Here is a 24,590-nt window from a genome sequence, read left to right as displayed (position 1 = left end):
AATGTTGCTAATCACGCTTAAAAATATGAAAAGTAATTTTTGCATGTGGTTCTTTGAAAGAAAGAACCTTATTTATTTGGTTTTTCAATTTTTATATGTATTTGGTTAATTTTGGTAAGTCTATGACAAATGGCTAGAAGTTGGTAAGTTGAGACTTATTTTAAACATTTGTGTAAGTTTCCCTACAAAGTATTGTCAATTGTAACAAAGCAAAAGAGGCAAGAGCTTAGGAGTATATAACTAATAATGCATTTATGACAAAAGCTCGTCAAGCAGCATTACAATATTATATCAAAACTAAATTTCAAAGGAGAGACATAGCCTACACAATCTTCAATGCCAAAAGTATTATATATTAACGAAGATAATGTAATTTCTCACGATGTAGTGTCGATTAACCTATCAATGTGCAAATCGAGACCTTCATTTAAAAAAAAATGCAAACAGAAAAAAACTAGAAATTAAAGTACCTTAATCATACATGATTTTTTTTTTTATTCAAACATGATAATTAAGGTACCTTATCTAGGGGTGAGAATAATACTTTTTTCTTTTATGTTTTTTGAAAGTAGAATGATTTTTCTTACATAAAGATTCTTTTCTTTTTCGTGTATTTGATGAAATTTCTTATTTCATTTGTGTTTTTCTACTAGCATGAAATCTATTTGCGTTGTTTGGTTACTGTTTTTGCCATGGCTTGAAATCGAGACCGAACCAATTAAAAAAGAACCGAACATGAATAAACCGAATTGAACTAAAATTATTACGGTTTGGTTTTCATTATTAAAATCACAAATCGAAAATGAAATAACTCGAACCGAACTTCTACAAAACCGACCCGACCGACGCCCATCCCTAAGTTCGCCGGAGATGGCGTTTTCCGGCCAAGCAAAATACTGTATACATTGTATTAAAATTAAAAATAGAGACGAACAAAAACCTGGCAGCCATGGCCAGATCTGTTCGCCTAAGAGTATGAGCCAATAGTGGAGGACGACACCGACGATTCTGACGCCGCCGACGTTCTGACGACGACCACGATGATGACGCCGACAATTCCCCCGATTTGAGGGAGAAGAGAGAGGATTGAGAATCTTACTAATAGAGAGAGAGAGAGAGAAGGAAGAGAGAGAGATAGAACACAATTGGCGTATTTCATGCCTCATTGATAGGCATAAATAAATATTTATTTTCTATAAAATAAAAAAGGTAGCTATAAGTAATAATATTTTAAAATTATTTTGGTTTATCATAAATAGGGTGTAATAGTTTGCTATAGGAGGTAAATTTTTGACAAAATTGCTTGTGACGACCCAAAGGGTCATCACCTGTTTTCTCTCTTTTCCGCGCTTCCGAGGCCTTGAAAACCTCATTTTTAGTCTCCTCGATTTGCGTGCGCAGTCCCGGCGCGTAGCTGGAAAGCTTAAATATGAACTCCGTGTGAAAAATGCTAAATTTTGATATTAATACGATTAAAGTTAACTTTGGTCAACATTTTGGGTAAACGGACCCGGACCCGTGATTGGACGGTCCCGGAGGGTCCGTAGAAAAATATGAGACTCGGGCCGGAGTCGAATTACGAGGTCTAGAGCCCGAGAAATAAATTTATCTGTGAAATTATTTTTCTGAAATTAATATGGAAATTGGGAAAGGAAATTGATTAGAACGTGTTGGTATCGGGCCCGTATTATGGTTCCGGTGCCCGGTACAAGTCTTATATGTGGTTTAAGCGCTTTCTGTGAAATTTGGTTGAAAACGGACATCATTTGACGTGTTTCGGACCTAAATCTCTAAAAATGATAGTTTATGAAGTTTGATGAAAAAGTGATGATTTTGAGGTTTAATTCATTGTTTTGATGTTATTTTGGCGATTTGATCGCACGGCTAAGTCCGTAGGATGTTGTTGAGTTAGTGTATGTGTTTGGTTAGGAGCCCCGAGGGCTCGGGAGTGTTTCGGAGGTGTTTTGGAGTGGTTTCGGACTTAGGAAAAATTGCAGAAAATGGGTTTCAGCTGTTGCAGACAATTCCTTCTTCGTGTTCGCGACGCCTCGTCCGCGTTCGCGATGCCTTGAGTTGGTCCTTCATCGCGTTCGCATTACCCCCATCGCGAACGCATAGGGTTATTTGACCCAGGGAAATTTTTCCTCTCTGCGTTCGCGTACAGCCCCTCGCGAACGCATAGCGTTACAAATTCCTTCATCGCGTTCGCGTTAGCTCCCACGCGTTCGCATAGAACAAATTCTGAATCCCCAGCTTTTACTCTTCGCGTTCGCACCCCCTTAGCTCGCGAACGCGATGGCCTTTCTAGTGATACCCTTCGCGAACGCGACCCTCTTGTCGCGAACGCGAAGGGCAATTTTGCCCAGTTATATTTTAAGTTTCAGAACAGTAGGGTCGCGTTTTCTTCATAAAAACATCCGAGTTTCTTCTTCTCCAAGGTCCTTAGGCATCCATTGAAGCTTCCTTTCATCAAGACCTCTTGGGTTAGTAAATCCCAACTCGTTTTCTTCATTTTCCATCATTATTTATTGGATTCCTAAGCTTAAATCATGTAAGGGTAGAAATTGGGGGAAATGGGTAGAATTAGGGCTTTTCATTTTCCTTTGATTTAGACCTTGTTTTGGGGTCGGATTTGAAAATAAATTGTATATTCGGGCTCGTGGGGGAATGGGTGATATGAAATTGGTTCGAACCTCGGGTTTTGACCAAGCGGGCCCGGGGTCGATTTTTGGGATTTTGGGAAGAAAGCTTAGAAAACTATATTTAGGCATTGGGTTTGATTTGTTTAGCTTATATTAATGTTGTAAAGTCGTTATTTCATAGATTTGATTGAGTTGGAGCCGAATTCGAGAGGGAAGGCGGTCGTTGTGGATTGATTTAGCTGTGGAAGTTGAGGTAAGTGTTTGGCCTAACCTTAGCTTGAGGGAATAGGAGTTGAGTCTTGTTTGCTACTTGCTAATTGTCGAGTACGGTGTATAGGCATGGTGACAAGTATCTATACATTGGTGTCTAGCATGACCGTGAGTCCTTAAAACGGGATTATCATGATTTGTTGAAATTTCCATGCTTAATTGAGGATTCTTATATATTGTGAAGAACGTATGAAAGACATTATGATTATTTGATTCTCCGGAGCATTGGCTCGAATGATGAAGTGAATTATAAAGTAAGATACGAAAGAAAGAGATGGCTATTGGTTATTCCCTTGCCGGGATATTGAGTTTATTGATATTGTTCCCTTGCCGGGATCTAACTGCTTTATTGTATTCCCTTGCCGGGATTTTCTGCCATTTTTTGTTTACTTCTTTGCCCCGTATTTGTGACTGTTGTTTGGATGAGAAAGAATGATATTGGTGGATCGGGTTGCACGGCGCAATAATGCTATTTATGGATCGGGTTGCACGCCGCAACAATGATATTTGAGGGCTGGGTTGCACGCCGCAACAATGATCTTTGAGGGTCGGGTTGCACGCCGCAACAATGATATTTGAGGGTCGGATTGCACGCCGCAACAATGATATTTGAGGGTCGGGTTGCACGCCGCAACAATGATATTTGAGGGTCGGGTTGCACGCCGCAACAATGATATTTGAGGGTCGGGTTGCACGCCGCAACAATGATATTTGAGGATCGGGTTGCACGCCGCAACAGTTGCTGATTCTAGGGTGTTTAGTTGGAGTGTTCGTTGTAAATTCTTTGGCTGCTTCCATCTTTATATTGTGTTTTCCTAATCGTAATTGTTGCCTCCCCATAACATGTTCCCCCTTCCGTTATTGACTGTTTACTTCCCGTATTTCTTTCCGTCGTATGTATATATTTGAACTGCACAGGTTTATCTGGTAGTCTGGTCCTAGCCTCGTCACTACTTCGCCGAGGTTAGGCTAGGCACTTACCAGCACATGGGGTCGGTTGTGCTGATGCTACACTCTGTGCTCTTTTGCACAGATCCAGGTTTTAGTCAGCAGCTCCAGTAGCGTGGGTGCAGGTTCCAGTCCAGCGAGACACCGAGGTAGCCTTGCAGGCGTCCGCAGGCCCGGTGTCTCCCCTATCCTTATATTTGACTGTTATCTCATTGTATCCGAGACAAAACAGAGATGTTTCTTTCAGACCTTGTATTTAGTATTCTTAGATGTTCGTGAATATGTGACTCCAGTTCTTGGTAGAGATTCATGTTGGGAATTCCGTATTTTATTCAGTTATTTGAAATTTAAGACTTCCGCTTATGAATTTAGTTCCGTTGCCTTTATTTTAATGCTGTTAATTATTAAAAAGGAATAGGTGCTTAATGGAAAGTGACTAAGCTTTGCTTGCCTAGATTCTACTAGTAGGCGCCATCACGACCCCCGAAGGTGGGAAATCCGGATCGTGACATTGCTCCTTGCAATAATAAATAAATACGTTCGTTTTCTTGTTGTAAATTTATTATGTAATCACTATTTCGCAGAACACTTTCCATGCAGTTATTATCTTACAATATAATCACTTTAGCTAATTAATTGATGCATGTGTTGGTGAACAGTCAATGCTACAAGTCAGGTAGCACAAGAGCATCAAGTTCTGCTGCTAGTCAACTAACTTGAAGGCCAAGATTTAGTTGTTTAATTTAATTATTTTTGGGAGAAATAAAAGATTCCTTTGGTACAATGTTTAATTAATTGAATTCTTCTTCAATAGCCTTTGGAAAGCTTACATTGAAATCTTCCACAAGTTAGTATTTTTTTGCTCTACATGTATCTTTGATATTCTTTGACATTTTATCAAGTCTTTGTTGTATATTACTACTTCTTTGATTTTGTTAGGATCGAAATAATCAACTGTCACGCAAAAACTAGTAAAGTTACAATTGAACAACGATAAATCAGACGACAAAAGAGAAATATATCAAAAGAGACCCAAACATTTAACGTGGTTCAGTCAATTGACTTACGTCCACATGCGGAAATGATTAATCAACTATATAAAAGAAAGTTCAAAACATCGAGAGAACAACCTCACAAAGAGGCAAACACAAGTGGCACACTAACATTTGTCTCGAAAAGTTCTCCCCCTAAACAAGACTCGCAAACCCCTTATGACTACATTTTTTTTGACAATATATTTTGATTATACTGAATATTTGACATATACACTAATATATTAGTAGATGGCTAATAATTCTCAGAAACATAGCAGAATGTTCTGATTTATGCTCAATTCAAATTTCCAAAAGCAAGAGAGTCAACAATGTGGGAAAAAGAGTCTGCAATCTCGGCCATCTCGAGTTCCAAATTAATAGTGTCAAATATTCAAAGATTCCATTTAATAAAATCCCTTTCTTATTTTGTTGTGGGTCGAAATGGAAATACTTTTATTCAACCAAATAAGCTTATTATGTTTCTTTTTTATTTAAAAAGGAAAAGCTAAATGATTATTTTGGAGAAAGACCGTTACTTTTGGCTTTTCATTGTTCGATTTGATTTTATCGGACAATATCTTTTATAAAATCTTTGAAAATAACACTTAGTTTTTAATAAGGAAAAGTCAGAAATTTCTTAGCAGCCAGGGCATCACTCTTTGACCAGTGACCAATAATTCCTGCATTAAAAACTCTTATTTTTCTTACCTAAGTGGCTTGTCTTTCTATAACCACTCAGCAAGAAAGTTGGGAAAATAATATTGTATAACTGCTTTAAAAATAATAATCGAAATATATTTATATTTTGTATGTATATTTATTTTTACATGTTATATACAAAAAATATATAAATTTTATACACTTTACAACTACTGAGTATAAATAGTTCCGACATTGGCCTAAAATGACCTTTGCCCAAGAGAGTTTTTAATAAATTTTAGAAGGGGCCTTTATGAAGAAAAAAAAAGTATTGATATACTGTGTTTCTACTCAAATCAATAATAACATGATATATGTAGTTTAAATATATTTTAATCACTTAATTACGATTAATTAATATACTTTTACCTTAATCTATTACTAAATCATGATAAAAAATATGTGACTTTATATAAATATCGAGTATGAATTGTTTTTTTCTTTTTTTTTTTCCTATTATCACCTCTAAACACTTTCTAGGATTCCCCTTTTCTTCCCTCTGCTTCTCCTTTTTGTTTGCTATTACAGATTTGACTTTTTGTGTGTGATATCTACCTTTTTCTTGACAATTGCTTTCTGGGGTTCTTGAATTGGGTCCCAATTTAATTAAAGTCATCGTCCTAAATATGTATGTGTAAACTTTCTTGGCTAAAGCTTTTTTCAAGATTTCAAATTTGGATTTAGGGGTAGGGGCCAGAATATCATAATTATTTGATGTGAATACAAGATTGGAGATGCCCCCAACCCCACGTTTGGGTGGTTAGTGACTAATTATTTTTTTCAACTGTGGGTTGCATGTGCAATGGAAAACTATTGTTATCCTTCATCATTAAGAATGGATTAGCTTATCAAAAGCTTTAACCTTTTGGGAGCAATCACATTCTACTTTTGGATAGATAGTCCTATCTAGGCGGTTTAAAATCAAACTGTAATTGTTAACCGAACCGTAAAAGTGACTTAATGACTTATTGATATCAGGTTATCGGATTAATGGTTGGTGAGTAGATTGAAATTTTATACTTAACAGTTTATCGGTTCGGATCGGATTACTCAATTTTCTTATCAGATAAACCTTTAACCTGTTAAGAATTATTATTTTTATATTTATATTTTTACCCATTATGAAGCAACATCTTAGCAATTTGAGCTTCAATGTCATCATAACTTGTTTTATTTGTAGGAATAGACGGATCTAGGTAGTTCATGATACCTTTCTGCTCAAATAAATCATTTAATTTGAAAACTGAAGCAAAACTATATCCATAATTTATGTTAACTGAAGTTCTATTACTAGTTAAGGATCCCCAATTTGTATTTTAGCTTGCTTACTGTAAAAGAATTAAAGAAGAAGAAACTGACATTAACAATGAGAGTTTTGTTAGCGTATTGGAGTTTGATTATGATTGGATCATCTATCTATTGTTTGCACTCTTGCTTACTTATAGAATTTTTATTGTCTATTTGTTTTAGCTAATAAACCGCCTGAAAATCGCTAACCCGATACTGATCTGCCTGATATCTTATCAAGTGGCTAGCGGATTAGTACATTTACAAGCAGATAACCGATAAGCCAAACTATTAAGCATAATATCCACGCAATCCGCCAGATAAGCAGTCCTATCCCCATTATGGTTTATAAGGGCAACTTGCGCACAACATATCCAACATTTATGCAGGACCCAGGAAAAGGTTGTACCATAAAGGGTGTGATGTAGATAGTCTATTCTAATACAAGCATTAGTGATTGCTTCCGCGGTTCGAATCTTTAACCTATTATCGGTAAGCAAATCTTATAGTAGAAAAATTACTTTGTAGATGTAAAAAAAATTTCAAGATAGCTAGGTTGAATAAAGTAATTTGGAACCACATGAAAGGAAAGAAGTTCCAACCTACAATCATGTTTTTCTATATTTATCCACACTTAGTGTGTAAGTGAAGATTCATCTTCAAAGGGAAGTGGCATCTTACTTTGTCATTTCATCTTTAGTTGATTTCTATAACATTCTACCTAATTTTGTTGCCATCATAGAAAATAATGAAGTGTTTGGTTTGAATCTATTGAGCTGTTTTGATGATAACTTGTAAACACTTAAATTCTTTTAGGTTACCAAACAATTTTAAACATCAATTTATCTATAGATTATTATATAACCAAAAAAAAAGTACTATTAATCTTTAAATACAGAAGCTAGCAAACTTTCTATTCTTAAATCTTAATGGCTGCAAACCTAATTAATACCTCTGTCATTGTTCAATCAATAACCTAGTATTGGAATTCAAGAATTATATACATTATTGATGTCAACATCAACTATTAAAATGAATAGCAAAATACAAAAAATTTAGTCTTTTAACTGGTTCGAGTCATAGCTATTTTTTCTGAAAGTCTACCCAAAGATTCATAATAAATATGCAAAAAATATGGAAATAGATTACCTAATGCCTAGGCTACCTAAAGATTCATAAATGTGAAATACTCTGCATATCTCCCTTCTACTGTACTACTTTTTTTTTTCTTCTCATTTTTAATCTTGTTAGAGTGGTACGTAATTTAATATCCTATGTTAAACTACATTGATAAAATAAAAAAATATTACACTGTCGATCAATGTACATAACTTGAGTCATTTAACAAATAAAATACTAGTGAATTAATCATAGTTTCCAGAACTGTAGGTATATGCAACTACTGAATTAGGATGGACCACAAGATCAAGTGTTTAAAAACTAATATAAAATTCACATCACACCAGTCATAGAGTCTTGGACGGTGGTCTGTTGCCACCTTACAAATCATAACCATTAAAAAAATATGTGAAAATAAATTGCGTCCAATAGGATTTGAACCTATACCGAAGGTTTAGAAGATTTTTGGTGACAAGGCATTTCGTTATAGGGTCCGGAGAAGGACCGTATCCCAAAAGGTGTGATGTAGACAGCCTACTATAATGCACGCATTACTGACTGCTTCCACGGCTCGAACTCGTAATCTATAAGTCACGTAGAGATAACTTTAAAATATTTTCTTGCCAACTATAGTTTTCTTATTGAAAGCAAGGAGACAACATTCACCAACTACGTACCTCAAAAGTCAGACTTTTTCTCCTCTTTTTCTTTAACAAGAAAGAAAAATTTAAACCTTAAGATATAAACCCAAACTCTTATAAATATGTTCACTCTTTCATTTGATGTACTCTTTTTTTCTCATTAAACCCCTACCTTATATTCCTCCATATTTTTACCCTTTTCTCATAGGAACTTCAACTTATGTTCCTTCAATTTTTTTTAACATTTTTCTCTTTACCTTCCATAACATGTTCATGTGCATTCAAGATCCAAACATAACCATTTGTCCCTCTTTTGTCTTAACAGAAGAAAAAAAAACTATCTTATGGATCTGATGAGACTAAAATACATTGAATCTATTTCACACATGAAAAGTCCTCCAACTTCTGCTTCAATCTTTGGTTCACCTTTACATTCTTCTTCTCATCATACTGGCTTTCCTATTATAGCAGTTGCTATTATTGGTATTTTGGCTACTGGTATTTTACTAGTTAGCTACTATATTTTTGTGATCAAATGTTGCTTGAATTGGCATAGGATTGATCTTCTAAGGCGATTTTCGTTCTCTAGAAATCGACGTGTTGAAGACCCTTTAATGGTTTACTCACCAGGGTTGGAAAATCGGGGACTAGACGAATCTGTTATTCGATCAATCCCCGTTTTTAAGTACAAGAAAAGGGAAGAAAAAGATGGTGGATTAGCTCAAAATACAACAACTACTTGTGAATGTGCTGTTTGTTTGAATGAGTTTCAAGAAAATGAGAAGCTAAGAGTTATACCAAATTGTGCACATATTTTCCACATTGATTGTATTGATGTTTGGCTTCAAAACAATGCAAATTGCCCACTTTGCAGAAATAGCATCTCATCAACTATTACAAATTTGTTCCCTTTGGATCCAATTATTGATCCAAGTTCCACTCCTCAAGATCCAAATCTTGATAATTTCAGAGATGAAGATTATGTTGTTATAGAAATATCAAACACTAATCAAATTCCTACAAATCCATCATTAGTTAGAAATCAAGAAAGGTTGAATTCAAGAAGAAAAGGTAAGAAATTTAGCCATGTTACAAGTATGGGAGATGAATGCATTAATATTAGAAACAAAGATGATGAATTTGCAATTCAGCCAATAAGAAGATCATTTTCAATGGATTCAGCGACGGATCGACAACTTTACGTAGCAGTTCAAGAGATTATACAGCAGCAGAGACAAGTAATTGATGTTAGTTCCTCAGAAGGAAGCAGTAGTAGAGTTAAAAGATCATTTTTTTCATTTGGACATGGAAAGGGATCTAAAAATGCAGTTTTACCAATTCATTTAGAGTTATAATGAGGGTGAAAAAAAGCCTCTTTTAGTTGATTTTTTGTTGTAATTTTTTATGTATTCTGTTGGTGTAGAGATAGTGAAAAGTTAGTTGTGGATATTAAAGTAGTTTTACTGGAAGTTGAACTTTCTAGTTCAGTAGATTTGTTTGGTTTTTTGGATTATTTGTGTAGTATAAGATCACAAAGGCAGGACCACTTATGCAATGTGTCTCATTGTTATGATTATAGGCATCATTACTTATAACCACCATTCTTCTTTTTTGCCTTTTCTCATCTTTGGTTTGACCTATAAGTGTGACATATGCGTCGTGGGCAGTTCCGCGTGATTTATATGTCGAGTCGTGGAAGCAGTTACTAATAATTGTATTAAGGTAGGTTGTCTATATCACATCCTTTGAGGTACGACTCTTCCTCGGGCCATGGGCGAATGCGAAATATTTTATGTACCGGCTGCCCTCATTTTTGGTTTGAAGGTTTTTCCATGACAGCAATGATAAAAAGTAAAGCTATTATTTTATACTATTAAAGTTTACAGAGGAGCTGCTTTATAGCATGAGCAGCAAGCTAATTTAGGAAGGAAATCACTAACGGCTATATACATGATTTTAGGGATTCTCCAATATTCATGGAGTACAGGATCCCAGTAATTCGTCTATATAATCTTCTAATTTATTCAACACTCCTCCTCAAATTGGTGCATAGAAGTCTTTAATGCCCAATTTGTCAAGTGAGTTATGGAACACTTTGCTTGGAACTCCTTTTGTGAGAATGTCTGCTAACTGCCCTTCTGACCTTACAAATGATAATCGTATTATTTCTGCTTCGAGCTTTTCCTTGATAAAATGCCTGTCTACTTCAACAAATTTTGTCCGATCATGTTCAACTAGATTTTGAGCAATCACTATAGCTGATTTGTTATCACAAAATAAGTTCATTGCTGAAGTAGATGAGTAACCAATCTCTGTCAATAGCTCCTTTAGCCAAAGTAATTCATGGAGACCTTTAGCCATACTTCTAAACTCGGCCTCTGCACTAGATAGAGCAACTACCTTCTACTTAAGTGACTAAATTTCCTCCTACAAAAGTAAAGTATCATGTTGTAGACTTCTTGTCTGTAATACTCCCAACCCAGTCTGTCTGCATCTGTATAACCAGCAATATCTAAGTGATTTGTGTTTTCTAAATATAATTCTTTTCCCAAGTGATGCCTTCAAATATTGTAGTATTCGGATCACCGCGTTCATATGATCTTCACTCGAATTTTGCATGAATTGACTGACTAGATTCACAGCGTAGGCAATATCTGGTCTTGTATGCGATAAGTAGATTAGTTTTCCGACAAGTCATTGGTACCTCTATCTATTAGTCGGGGTCTGATTAGGATGTTCTTTTAGTCCATGGTTTTGGACTATAGGGGTGTCGGCTGGCTTACATTCAAGCATTCCTGTTTCGGCTAATAACAAGTCAAGAACATATCTTCGTTGTGATATAAAAATTCCTTGGCTAGATCGGATTACTTCTATTCCAAGAAAATATTTTAACCCTCCAAGATTCTTCATTTCAAACTCTGAACTTTTGCAAGTTTGAGATTTCCTCTTTATCATTCCATGTGATTATCATATCATCTACGTAGATTATTAAGGTTGTCACCATTCCTTCTCGATGCTTTAAGAACAAGGTATGATCGGTATTGCTTTGTTTAAATCCACGGTTCTTCATGGCTAAGCTAAAGCGCCCAAAGCTTTTAGGGGCTGTGACAATTTCGCAGTAGCCACGTGGTTGGCAATGGGATACTTTCTTTTCTTGTTTTCATAATCTGGAGAAAAGTGACTTGGTGGTTTGCCACGATTGTGCCTGAAAGGTAATTGGAAACCAGTAGATTCATTACTAGTGTAATCAAGACGAGAATTTAGAGATTGTACCTCAGAGTTGTTTGGTGCTAAATCATGATGGAGGAGAAGTTGTTCTTCTTCGGCAGGTTGCTTCTCCTCACTCTGTTTATCTTCACTTGAATGTTCTTGATCACTCATCGAGTCACTGCAATTTTTTTTCTTTTTCTTCGGTATTATGTCATTCCTTGTTGTTTCTTGTGATGGCAGGTTCGATCCTCCCAACTAGTAAAGTGGGCTTCTTTTTTTCCCCTTCTATAGCAAAATACTCAATATATTCTTTTTTTCCCCTTCTATAGCAAAATACTCAATATATCAACAATCTCCCCCACCCCAACCCCCCCTCCTTTTTTTTCTTCTTATTGAACGTTAATGACAATTACATTAGGGCATTTAAAATACTTTTTGTTTATATGATCTTACAACGTTTTATTTATGTGTTCATTTATTTTAATATGACACCGCTCGTAAGAAGTTCTGCGTACGCTACTGCCCATACATTTCTCGCATTTTTTTAAAACTAACAGGATATGGAACACGGTGACTCTTGGCCATAATACAAGTTTCGCAACAAAATGAAGATTCGTGTAATTGTGAAAACAAACTTGGAAAAAGATGCTTCAAGTATGAGAAAGATGGATGTCCTAATGGCTAATGGACAGTTCCATAACCAAATTTGTCTTTCCTTGTCATTGGTTCCTTGTGCAGTGTTTGTTTCTGCACCACTAAGATCATCCATGTAATATAATCCTTTTCGTTTAGTACCACGACCCATAGTCTTCTTAGTGAGAAGATCCTGGAAAAGGCAAAACTTTGGAAACATTGGTGTGCAACAGTTTAATTCTTCAGTAACTTCGCCAATAGATAAAAGCTTATTAGAAAGAGATGGAACTAGTAAAGTATTTGAAAGAGAAAAGGATGGTGAAAGTGCCACTTTTCCAGCCCCTATAACTGGATATGTTACTCCATTGGCGTTGACAATGAATGACCGTCTTTGTTCGCTTGTTTCAACAAAATCCTGCGAATCAAATACCTGAGATATGAAACGCTTTTGTTTTGTTCGCGATAGCTGGTACTGTATTCTGTGGTATGAGTGACAATTGTTGCTTGGTGGATCCAGCGGCGGAGTGATCTGCTTTGTTCATAAGAGCGGCTCGACCAACATCTTGTTTCTTTTTTGCTTTGAGATCATGCCACCAATCTGGATATCCATGTAGCTTGAAGCAACTATTCCTGCTGTGTTTTGTTTTTCCACAATGTGTGTAACCCCCTTCTTCTACATGTGATCTTTTTGTTGATGTATTTGGTTTCCCATCAGGTACTAGCTGAAGTGAGGTCTGTCGTTGTGACTTTTGTCCTCTTCAGACCATAGCTACACCATTCACAATGTCTCCTTTTGTCAATATAAAAGATTGCCTTAAATCCTCTCGGCAAACGTGAGCATATGTGTGTTGGTGTTTTAAAAGATGGGGCAGCAAAAAGATTAAAAGTATTGATTGAAAATGTCTCTCAATAATTTTATTAAGCATAATAAGACTTTAAATAGCCAATCAGGAACATAATTTGCAGAAAAATCTGCATAACAAGAATTCAAAAAAACTAAAATATCTCAACAAACCTAAAAAATCTAACTGAAATTTAAATTCAAAAAAGTAGATTTATCCTAAAATTAAGCTAACTTATTATGCTAAAAAAATGCAATAGCAACTGAAGCAAATCATCGACACTCCTCCTTTGCTTCAAACAATTGCTCCTCCTCAATTACTGCTTCTGTTGTTTGTGCTTGAGGATTGTGTTGAGCGTCTTTGAACTTACACACTTTTGTAACATGGCCTGTTTGTTTGCAAATACTGCATATTGCATCATGTCTCCACCAGCAAAATTTTTCTAGGTGTGTTTTCTTTTTGCAGTATTTGCAAAGAGGATAATTGTTCTTTAACTTTTTGTTTTGTGCATAAAAAGCACCTTCAGTAACCATTTCTTGTCTAAATGCTCTTCTTTGTTCTTGTGCTTGAAGAGCACTTATTAATTGTGCAACAGAGATGGTTGAGAGATCTTTAGACTCTTCTAGAGAGGAAATTTTGGATTCAAATCTCTCTGGAACCATCACAAGAATTTTTTCAACTATTCTGTCATCTTTAAAATCCTCGCCAAGCAACCTGATTCTATTAACAATATAAGAAATCCGATCAGAATACCTAGTGATAGTCTCGTCTTCTTGCATCCTAAGAGATTCAAAATCCCTTTTCAAATTTAAAATCTGCATTTGTCTAACTCGATCACTTCCTTGGTACTCCTTTTTAATCTTTTTCCAAGCTTCTTTTGTTGTCTCACATTCAATGATTTTAGAAAAAGTTGAATCTGCAACTGAATTTTGAATCACAGTTTTGGCTTTGTATTTTTTGGTTTTCTCTTCTGAATGGTTTTTAATTTGGGCAAGAGTAGGATTTGCAGGGAGTGGTTGTAATGGTCTATCTTCCATTACAACTTCCCATAAATCATACGCTTCAAGATATGATTTCATTTTCACTCACCAAATCTGATAGTTTTCACCACTGAAAGTTTGTGGTGCATTCAAAGAGAGACTTGATAATAGGTGAATTAGACTATAATTAGACCCTAAAGAACCACATTTTTGTATAGCTTTATGGTAAAAAGTGATAATCAAATGCTCTGATTAGTGCTTTTCATGCTTTGCAGGCTATATCCAATGAAAGAAGTTGGTGGAGCACTTTTGGGATCAATTACGGAGAAAATGAGGCCAATCATACAATACCCACAAATTGCACCAAGCGAAGGGACAAAACCAGAGCTGAACCTGGCCTGCCGCGGTCAGACCGTAACCGCGGCAGGACCGCGGCAGAACATTACCAAAGATTCAGAGGACCATTCTGGCCGCGGTCCTGGCGCAACCGCGGTGGGACCGCGGCAGAACACGGAAAAGTCAGGGACTAAAGTGTCAAGTCGGGAAAACTTGGTGTAAAACCCTTATAAGATGTAGAAATTCGGCCACATTAGGGTAGACTTATTTTGGAGAATACTTTTGCAAGATACACAAGTGTGAGAGATCACCCAAAAACATCATAGTTCTTTATCTCTTCTTTTTCTTGCTATTTTTCGATTATGAATATTTTCGTAGTTTATCCTTACGTTGTTATGAGTAGCTAAATACTTTAGTCTAAGGTTTTGATGGAACCTATTGAAGGATGAACTTCTTGATTATGTTAATATAGTTTGCCAGTTAATCTCTATTTGTTCAACTACGTGTTTGTTGTAGTTAATTGACAGGATCCTCAATTAGCTGTGCCTATTTAGTGTGCATAACTCGGAAGAGAGTGCATATTTAGGTAATTCTTGGACAACACCACTCCCAAAGTATAAGAGGGATCTATAACTGCGGGTTTAAAGGCGGGATTAGGGATAACGAAGCCTTGGGTGCAATCTAAAGTGAGCGGTAATAAACAAAGTCAGCTAGCGTATCTCGGGAGAGTGCGTCTAGTAAATTATCGCGATTACTCGGGAGAGATTTACGGTAAAAAGAGTGCTCATGATTGATAGAGATGTTTTGGTGAATCTATATGAAACATAACCGGAAGGGATTCCATCAATAGGGGAAATCACTACCTTAGAACATTCTCATAATTGTTTACAACCCAAGCATATTTAGTTTACAGTTGTTTATTTACTTTCAGTCTTAGTTGTTAGAAATACCATCAACTATTGTTTACAACGTTTGGGGAAGTTGATATAAAGAATTTAGTAAGTCCAACAAAAGTAATTGATAGGTTAATTCTCTGTGGATTCGACTCCGGGCATAAATACTCAGGTTATATTTGCAACGTCCGCGTGTCCTTTTATAAGGCATAGTTGGGCGTGATCAAATTTTGGCGCCGTTGCCGGGGAATTAACGGTGTTATCAATTACAATTGAAAGAAGTACAAAAATTCTTAGAGTAGTCAGTTTTCTCTATACCCAATTTTTACATTGAAATTTTAACGTTTGTTGACTGGGTTGCACAGGTGCATGCCTAGAAACTCATCGAGATCTGGTGAAGTATTTGAAGCATTATCAGATCCCGAGAAAGTTTTCAAGGCTTTGAATCGGGTCAACCGGAAAAACAAACAACAACCAACAACTGCACAATTCGAAACAATTATGGGAGATCACTAGGAAAACCCAGGAGTTCCAATAGTGCCAGAGGCTGCTCTCTATGACTGGGCACAACCCCACAGCTACCCGATAGTAGTCCCGCAGATACAGGCTGAGTCATTCCAAATCACAAATAACATGTTGCACTTGTTGCAGAATAAGGGACTATTTTCGGGGTCACAAGTTGAAGATCCTCAGCAGCACTTGAAGAATTTCTTGTCTATCTGCAAAACCCAAAGGCAACCCAATGTAACTCCGGAGCAATCAAGCTGTTATTGTTTCCATTCTCAGTGACAGGAGCTGCCCAGACCTGGCTAAATTCACTCCCCATAAATTCTATAACAACGTGGGAAGAACTAGTGAAGCAATTCCACAACAAGTTCCACCCACCCAACAAGACGGCTCAACAAATTGATGAGATTTTGAGCTTTAAACAGAGACCGATGGAAACACTGCATGAAACATGGGAGCGTTTTAAAGGGATGCTGGTCATATGTCCACACCATGGTGTTCCAGATCTAATGTTGGGGCAGCGGTTCTACATGGGATTGTCAGATAGCGTAAAGAATATTGTTGATGCTTCAGCTGGTGGGGCATTCTTGAGCAAAACATGGAGAGAGGGCCAGAGTCTGCTTGACAAGATGGCACAGAATTCGGGGTGGATAACCAGAACTGCACCTATCACTCCAGTGGTGCACTCAGTGCCTTTAGATCCATCCAATTCTATGGCTGAAAATATGGCCACCTTATTGACACAGATGAGCATACTCACCAAAAAGGTGGAAGAGTCAGGGCAGAAACAGCAGGTACATATTGTTGATACTACTAATGGGGGCTTGTGCACATCTTGCATTAGTCAGCCAGTTGGTAACCAGTGGAACGCAGAACACGATCATCATCACTACCCTAAAGACATGAACTATGTGTCTAATTATGGCGGCCAGAGACAGGGTGGTCAGAATTGGGGTCAACAGAATCAGCAGTACAGGCCAGCACAGCCACAGTTCAACACTGGGAACATGGGAGGTATGAGACCCCCCAACAATATGGCACCTTACCCAAGACCACAGGGATACAATAATCAGAATCAGCAGCAGGGGTATCACCCGCCTCAGCAGCAGTATGGTGGAAGGCAGGAAGATGGGTTTGCTAGACTTGAAGCAATGATGCAACAGGTTATTGGATCTAATGCAAAAATTATTGAGAGAGTCGACGCACATGATGCAGCAATAAAAAATATTGAGGTACAGGTGGGCCAAATTTCTATGTCTCTGAACAATCGTCCTCATGGGACACTACCTGCAGACACCCAGATAAATCCAAAAGCAGGGACCGAAGCAGCTGATGGCGGTGAGCCTACGTAATGGCAGAGATCTGGATGTAGAGCAAGAAAGGGCTCGAGAAGCTAGACAAGTTGAGACACTCGTACCAGTGCCCATTGAGCTGGATGAATCAACGAAACTGACAGAGGTGACAGTCCAGCCTGCTCAAGAAGAAAATACCATTCAGAAGGAGACCGAGGAAGAAGCTGAAACAGTCCAGGAGCCAATAGTTGATGTAGCAGCTGATAAAGATCGGTCACAATTGATTGGGAAGAAGAGACCCCCTGCACCCTTCCCCCAGAGGCTGGCTAAGTACAAAAAGGAGGAGCAATACAAGAAGTTCTTTGACATGCTGAAGCAAATCCAGGTAAATATACCATTGATTGAAGCTTTGAAGGAGATGCCTGGGTATGCAAAAATGAAGAAGGACTTAATGTCCCGGAAGTTTGATTTTCAAGACTTGGCCACAGTTACTCTTACTCAGACTTGTAGTGCAGTGGTAACTAGACCAATTGCGGAAAAGTTGTCTGATCCAGGGAGCTTTACAATTCCATGCACTATTGGTAATTTTGCTTTTGCTAAGGCACTGTGTGATCTAGGGGCCAGCATCAATCTTATGCCCCTGGCAATTTATAAGAGGCTGGGCATTGGAAGAGCTAGACCCACCTCTATGTTGTTGCAGCTGGCTGACAGGACTGTGAAACGACCCTCTGGAATCCTAGACGATGTGCTGATTCAGGTCGGGAAATTTGTGTTCCCTGCAGATTTTGTGATCCTAGACTGCAAGGTGGATGAAGAGATTCCCATAATTTTGGGAAGACCGTTCCTGGCCACGGGGAGAGCTCTAATTGATTGTGAGACTGGGGAGCTCAAGATGAGACTGAACGATGAAGAATAACATTCAATGTGCAGAAATCTATGAGGCGACCGAGTGAATTCGCCAATTGCTCTCTTATTGATGCCGTGGATGTAATTGTAGAGACTGACGATGAAAGGCTGACTATTGAGGACCCCCTTGCTGCATGTCTAATGAATTTGGATGAGGTAAATGGAGAGGATCTGGCGGAATGGGTGTTGGCGTTAGAGGGTAGAGGGTTCTAGGATAGAACCCTAGAATTTGAGCCCTTGCACTTGGAAAATCGAGAAACTACTCCAGCCAAGCCATCAATCGAAGAACCACCAAAGCTGGAGTTAAAGCCATTGCCCGCCCATCTCAGGTATGAATTTCTTGGACCTAACTCCACATTACCTGTTATTATCTCATCTAGTTTGTTAGATGTGCAGGCTCAACAACTGTCGCTGGTACTTAAGGAGTGCAAGACTGCCATTGGGTGGACCATGGCAGACATAAAGGGGATCAGCCCCGCCTACTGTATGCACAAAATTCTACTGGAAGAGGGACACAAACCTTCCAGGGAACACCAAAGAAGGCTGAACCCCAATATGAAGGAAGTGGTGAAGAAAGAAGTAATCAAGTGGTTAGATGCGGGAATCATTTTCCCAATCTCTGACAGCAGCTGGGTTAGCCCAGTTCAATGTGTTCCTAAAAAGGGTGGCATAACGGTAGTTAAGAATGATAACAATGAACTGATCTCTACAAGAACCGTCACGGGCTGGAGAATTTGCATGGACTATCGAAAGTTAAATCTAGCCACCCGGAAAGACCACTTCCCACTTCCCTTCATTGATCAGATGTTAGACAGATTTGCAGGGAGGTCACATTTCTATTTTCTGGATGGGTACTCAGGGTACAATCAGATCTCCATTGCTCCGGAGGATAGAGAGAAGACCTATTTCACTTGCCCGTATGGCATTTATGCCTTTCGAATGATGCCCTTCGGCCTATGCAACGCACCCGCCACATTCCAACGGTGCATGATGGCCATATTCACTGACATGGTAGAGGATATAATGGAGGTGTTCATGGATGACTTCTCAGTGGTGGGGAACTCATTTGATGAGTGCTGAAGCGGTGTATCGAGACTAACCTGGTTCTGAATTGGGAGAAGTGCCACTTTATGGTACAAGAGGGTATAGTCTTAGGACACCGGGTGTCAAGCAAAGGAATTGAGGTGGATCGTGCGAAAGTAGATGTGATAGCAAGGCTACCCCCTCCGATTTCAGTCAAGGCAATCAGAAGCTTCCTCGGGCATGCCGGTTTCTATCGGCGATTCATAAAAGACTTCTCAAAAATTGCCAACCCTCTCTGTAAGTTGTTAGAAAAAGATCACCCTTTCTTGTTTTCTGATGATTGCAGGGTAGCATTCGAGGAGCTAAAAAAGATGTTGGTCACAGCACCTATCATAGTTGCCCCCGACTAGGAGCAACCGTTCGAACTCATATGTGATGCTAGTGACTACGCAATGGGGGCAGTGCTGGGACAGCGGAAAGACAAGCTGATGCATCCAATATACTATGCTAGTAGAACGCAGAGTGGAGCCTAGTTGAACTACACTGTCACTGAGAAGGAGATATTGGCTGTGGTGTTTGCTTTCGACAAGTTCAGATCGTATCTGATTGGGTCTAAGGTAATTATATACACTGACCATGCAGCTCTCAGGTACTTGATTGAGAAGAAGGAGTCTAAGCCGCGCCTGATTCGTTGGGTGTTGCTACCGCATGAATTCGACCTTGAAATTTGTGATCGTAAGGGCAGAGAAAATCAAGTCGCTGATCATCTATCTTGACTTGAGGGAGCTGAAAATGCGGTTGAGGTTGAGGACATTCTGGAAACTTTTACAGACGAGCAGCTGCTCGCTACTAGTCTTGAGGAAGCGCCATGGTATGCAGACTTTGCTAGTTACCTGGCCAGTGGTATATTTCCTTATGACCTCTCATCTGTCCAAAGAAAAAAGTTTTATCGTGATAGCCGCATCTATTATTGGGACGAGACTTATCTGTTTAGAATATGTGTTGACAGTATGATCCGGAGGTGTGTCCCCGAGATAGAACAATCTTCTATTTTGCAGGTTTGTCACGCATCAGCATATGGAGGACATTTTGGAGGGGTCAGGACAGCTGCAAAAGTGCTTGAGGCCGGATTCTTTTGGCCAACAGTGTTTAGAGATGCGCACCTATGGGTGAAGGGCTGCAATGAATGTTAGCGAACTGGGAACATCTCCCGTCGCCGCGAGATGCCCATGAACCCGATTCAAGAGGTGGAAGTGTTTGATGTCTGGGGGATTGACTTCATGGGTCCCTTCATCAGCTCCTTTGGCAATAAATACATACTTGTTGCTGTGGATTACGTGTCTAAGTGGGTAGAAGCTACGGCGTTGCCCACTAATGATGCAAGAGTAGTGGTGGGATTTTTGAAAAAGAACATATTCACCCGATTTGGGACACCAAGAGCGATTATCAGTGACAGAGGTGTATGGAGATGTATGATAAAGTCCCGAGAGAAGTCCTATGGAGATGTATGGAGGCTAGCGGTTTCCTAGTGGTGTATATTNAGCGATTATCAGTGACGGAGGCACTCACTTCTGTAATAGAGCCTTCGAGAAGTTGCTTGCAAAGTATGATGTAAGCCACAAGGTGGCCACCCCTTATCACCCGCAAACTAGTGGGCAGGTTGAAGTATCCAACAGAGAGATAAAGAGTGTGTTAACCAAGACTGTGAACGCCACAAGAACTGATTGGGTGAGAAAGCTAGATGATGCACTCTGGGCCTATAGAACTGCTTTTAAAACACCAATTGGCATGTCACCATATAAGTTGGTGATTGGAAAGGCATGTCACCTACCAGTGGAACTTGAACATAAAGCGTGGTGGGCATTGAAGCAGTTGAACTTAGATATTGAAGCTGCAGGCACAACTAGAATCACTGAGTTGCATGAGCTTGACGAGTTCAGACATCTTGCTTTTGAGACCACAAGATTGTACAAGGAAAGAATGAAGAGGTTACATGACCAGAACATTGTTGAGCGACATTTCAAACCCGGGGACATGGTATTGCTCTATAACTCAAGATTGTGGTTGTTCCCTGGTAAGCTTAAGTCAAGATGGTCTGGACCGTTTCGAGTGGTTGAAGTATTCCCTTCAGGTGCTGTAGAGATTGCCGCTGAGAAAGACTCTCGTACATTTAGAGTCAATGGGCAGAGATTAAAACTATATGTGGGCATGAACGAACCAAAGGAAGGGTCTGAGATCCACCTGACTGAACTTCAGAGGTCAAGCGAGCCTTAAATGCGCTCATGTATGTCGTGCCGCGACGTTAATTCAGGCGCTGCGTGGGAGGCAACCCACGAATATGTTGTAAGTGTAGTTTGTAATATCTAAAAATAAAGAGCGAGAGAGAGAGGTTTAGCGAAACTTGCGCTCGTGTTGCGTCGTGCCGCGACGTTAAATCAGGCGCTTCATGGGAGGCAACCCACGATGGTAGAATTTCTAACTTGTTGGATATATGCAGGTTAGTGCGGAGGTCGTTGCATCACGAGCCTAGACATACTATGGGTAAGGTAGGCCTTAAAAGAGGTAAAAATAGTGCCTAAGGGGCATAACAAGGAACAAAAAAACCAAGCAATAGGCAGCCAGTAACGGGCCCACCGCGGTCACGGCGTAACCGCGGTAGGACCGCGGTGGAATGCCCTCTCTGAAGTTTTCCCACCGCGGTCGCAGCGTAACCGCGGTACGACCGCGGTGGAGTACCCTCTCTGAAGATTTTCCACCGCGGTCCCGGCGTAACCGCGGCAGGACCGCGGTGGACCAAAACGGGCTCAGGTACGTGCAGCAGAAATATTTTTTTTCTTTCCCCCCCCCCCAATTAACCTACCCTACCCACAACCCCAACAACACCCAACCGACAAACACCCTTTCTTTCTTCTTTCTTCTCTCTCTCTTATCTCTAACTTCCCAAATCCTCTCCTCTTCTCTCCATTTTTCTTTATTCTTTCTTCTTCTTCTCACCATCAAACACTCTTTTCTTTTTCTCATAACCCAAAACCCCTATTCCCCTTCTTCTTTCTTCTTCTTCCCATCACTATTGTCCAAACCCTAACCACCCAAATAAACCCCCCCCTCCCCCCAAAAAAAATGCCCACCCCCTACCCAGCAGCCCCACCCCAATTTTTTTTCCTTTTCTTTTTCAAGACTCCGCGGTAATCCTCAAGTAAATTGTTCTACTTTTTCTTATGTTGTATGTATTTTACATTATGTACTGATTATTGTCGATAATTCTTGATTTTGGTTGCATTGGGGTTTAGACTCCAAGTTGGTGTGTAGTTGGTGTTTGGGGTTGTTTTGTATAAGTGTGGGGTGTAATTCTAGTTGACAACTTGTGTGTGGGATGGGTGGTGGTAGCCTTTAACTGTATGTATTGATGGAAGCTTGTGGTGGGATTTTATAGGGCGAAATTGTATTGTTGTGAGTGGTGTGAGGATAATAATGGATGTTGTACACCTTGGGTAATTGTTTGGTGCCAGCGGGTGGAGAAGTCTGAGTATCCATCCGACTGGCACATGTTTGGCTGGCCCTGATTGTTATGATGAACTGATTGCAGGTACAATGGCCAGAAAGAAGCGAAGAAATTCGGAAAGTACTTCCGATGTGCCCACTTATGATGCCACCCGGTTCACATCCGAGGAAGCCCAGGACAGGTTTCATGCGAAAGCCACTAAGAACTTTGTCCCGGAGATTAGTATTGACAGGGCCGCCCTCCGAGTTAAAAAGCCAGATATGTACGAAGAAATCCGCCAGAGGGGGATGGAGTACTTATTCGATGAACCTGACACGGCAAACCCAATGATAGTCCGGGAGTTCTACGCGAACTGCCCGGAACATATGTGCCGGTCTGTGATTTTGCGGGGCAAGGTAGTAGATGCTTCAGTCCAGACAATTCGCCAGGTCCTGCAGTTGCCCCCATTCACTGGTGACAATGATTATTACCACAATTCTCCAGGGGTAGACTGGGGCACTCTAACTGACTCCTTATGCTCAGGGGGAAGGCCAATTTGGATTCAGGAGAACATGACCTTGCATTCCAAGTCACTCACCTAGGAAGCTAAGTGTTGGTTCACTATGATTTGCAGCAGATTGTTGTCCACGAGCAACACAACAGATGTGAACAGCTTGCGGGCTTTATTGGTTTGGTGCTTTGTGACAGGAAGGACGTCGATATCGCTAAGATCATTGGAGATGAAATGATGATCCGGTCGCCTCTGATGACTAAGGGGTTTTACTTCCCCTCACTTGTGACGAGGTTATGTTTTATGGTTAATGTCCCAGTCAATCCGATGGATGGCACTTTAACCCCAAGAACAGCCTTCAGAGCGTCAAAGATCAAAGTGGGCAGAGATGCACCTACACACATTGACCTGGACGATGCTGATGATGCCCCAACGCCCATGGCACCACCCCGGAGGTCTTATGATGCAGCTGGTTCCTCACGGCAACCCCATACTGGGGCGGAGTTCTCTAGATCATACACCGGCCGACCCTTGTTGACTTCTGTGGAGGAACACGTGGCAGAACTTCGCACCTCGGTAGATAGCATGCATGTTCGTTTGGATGCCATGTCTAGACGGCAGGCCAGGTCTGAGAGCCAGGTGATGGCTTGGTTCCGGGCTCTAGGGAGGGCCTGTCACGTGGATCCCAACACCGTCTCTGACTCCGAATGATGACCAGGGAAGTCCTCTTACCCTTCTGTGCATTAAACTGTTTTATGACGTGAGGACATGCCATACTCTTTGTGTGTGGGGTGGGAGACTTGGGTATCTGTATATATGATTTGTGTATATATGTGTTGTTGTACATGTAGCTTAGATGTCACCGACTTGGCCCAACGACGGACACTGTCGACGGGTTTCTTGAAGGTTAAGGTCGGATAAAAAAAAAACTAGAAAAGTTAGGAGACTCTTCCTGATGACGGACCACCTAGACAGTATTATTGAGGGAAGTAGTCTAATCAAAAAGCCAAAAAGATTTTTTATTTTCTTTTTAGGTAGTGTAGTAATTCCCCCTTGGTTTTTCTTTTGACCGCGGTTCTTTTTCAAGGGTTTTTCTTGAACCGGGTTAGGTAGATTTTTCTTTAATTGATTTCAGGACCCTTAGGACTCTTGTGGGCTAAAAAGGGTTGGGCAAGAATGCATCCCGTGGTGTTCATACGTGCAAATACTTAAAACGAACTTGAGGGTACGACGTCTAGGTTCATGTGTAGACTCTTAATCTTATGCCTTAATTTTGTACACCTTGTCTTATTTGAATGCTCTTGTGAATGTGTTGACAAACTAATTCGGAATGAGT

The 24,590-nt window shown here is 39.6% G+C and overlaps 1 protein-coding gene across 1 annotated transcript; it reads left to right on the top strand.

Moving 5' to 3' along the window:
- The first annotated feature begins 8,759 nt into the window (after nt 1-8,759).
- LOC109219816 (RING-H2 finger protein ATL16-like) lies at nt 8,760-10,238 on the top strand. Its single transcript, XM_019384287.1, has one exon. The coding sequence runs from the start codon at nt 8,985-8,987 to the stop codon at nt 9,993-9,995; it is 1,011 nt and encodes a 336-aa protein (XP_019239832.1). The 5' UTR covers nt 8,760-8,984; the 3' UTR covers nt 9,996-10,238.
- The last annotated feature ends 14,352 nt before the right edge of the window (nt 10,239-24,590 follow it).

This window comes from Nicotiana attenuata, unplaced genomic scaffold (assembly GCF_001879085.1).
Source record: "Nicotiana attenuata strain UT unplaced genomic scaffold, NIATTr2, whole genome shotgun sequence".
Lineage (NCBI taxonomy): Eukaryota > Viridiplantae > Streptophyta > Magnoliopsida > Solanales > Solanaceae > Nicotiana > Nicotiana attenuata.
The sequence above is the reverse complement of the archived record's forward strand: the minus strand, read 5'-3'. Positions and strand labels throughout refer to the sequence as shown.

Bases quoted from the DNA above. Each gene is read 5' to 3' on its own strand.
- LOC109219816 (XM_019384287.1), top strand. From the start codon at position 8,985: ATGGATCTGATGAGACTAAAATACATTGAATCTATTTCACACATGAAA.